Below are 894 nucleotides of genomic sequence, written 5' to 3'. Positions count from 1 at the left end.
GACCGAGCGTTGCCCTGCCTTTGCCTCCCGGCCTCGGGAGGGAAGGACAGGGAAACCCCATGCGGGAGCAGGAGGTGAAGGCACCTCATCGTTCCGATGCGCCCCGATCCCCCCTTCCTGCCCCCCCGACAGCTGCGCTCTGCCACGGAGCGGGGCAGGAGGGCTCCTGCCTCTCCTCACTTCTCCCCTGCCCAGCGGGCCGTGCCCGGCCGGGACGGAAGCGGCTGTGCGGACCACAGCGAGAGCGGGCACGTGACGTCACGCCCGCAGCCACTGACGTCACGGCCGGTGTTAGGCCGGTCCCGCGGTGACGCCATTCCCGCCCCTCCATAAGCACCGCCCCGGGGCGGCCGCCCCGCTGCTGACGGGAGCGAAGATGGCTGCGGCCGCCTCCGATCTGCTGACGGGATGGTGCCTCTTCGGCCTGGCTCTGCTGGTGAGAGGCGGCTCCCCCGCCCTGCGGCGGCCCCTCTGTACGTCCCTTCTTGGGCCGGCCGCCCCTCTTCGCTCGGCCCCTCGCTGTTCCAGAGCTGGACTCCCCGCCAGATCCTCTCGGCAGTGCCCCCCAGCTTGCCCCGGCAGCGGGTGCTTCCCTGCGCTCCCGCGGGTGCCTCGGCCGGGGTGCCGGCGGGCACCGCAGAGCCCGGGGCTGCGGGCGGGGGTGCCTTGCCCTCCTGCCTGCGCAGTCCGCGCTGCTTGTTTGTGTTTTCGCCCGTTCCGTGCGTGAGCGCTGATGTTGCCCACGCTGTTGATAAGGAAAAGGGTGACTTTGTGTGTGGTGAATGTGACGCTGATGTTCAGTGTTCGAGTAAAACATGTGTTGATGCTCTGCTAGTTGTCAGTACAGGGTCTAACATCAGTACCTATTTGCTGACATTCTTATTATACAACTCG

General features: G+C 67.6%; 1 protein-coding gene across 2 annotated transcripts in view; it reads left to right on the top strand.

Annotated features, from left to right (window-relative positions):
* The first annotated feature begins 308 nt into the window (after nucleotides 1-308).
* Nucleotides 309-894, top strand: part of LMBRD1 (LMBR1 domain containing 1) — a 74,581-nt gene continuing 73,995 nt past the window's right edge. For both annotated transcript variants that reach the window (XR_001876682.1, XM_017826510.1), the window contains exon 1: nucleotides 309-436. Coding sequence is in view for 1 of the 2 variants with exons in the window: in XM_017826510.1 (XP_017681999.1) it covers nucleotides 377-436 (60 nt within the window). In the remaining variant the exon portion in view is untranslated. The remainder of the gene's footprint in view (nucleotides 437-894) is intronic.

Source organism: Lepidothrix coronata, unplaced genomic scaffold (genome assembly GCF_001604755.1).
Source record: "Lepidothrix coronata isolate B3197 unplaced genomic scaffold, Lepidothrix_coronata-1.0 Scaffold4, whole genome shotgun sequence".
In the NCBI taxonomy this organism is placed as follows: Eukaryota; Metazoa; Chordata; class Aves; order Passeriformes; family Pipridae; genus Lepidothrix; species Lepidothrix coronata.
This window is presented reverse-complemented; position numbering and strand designations above follow the sequence as displayed.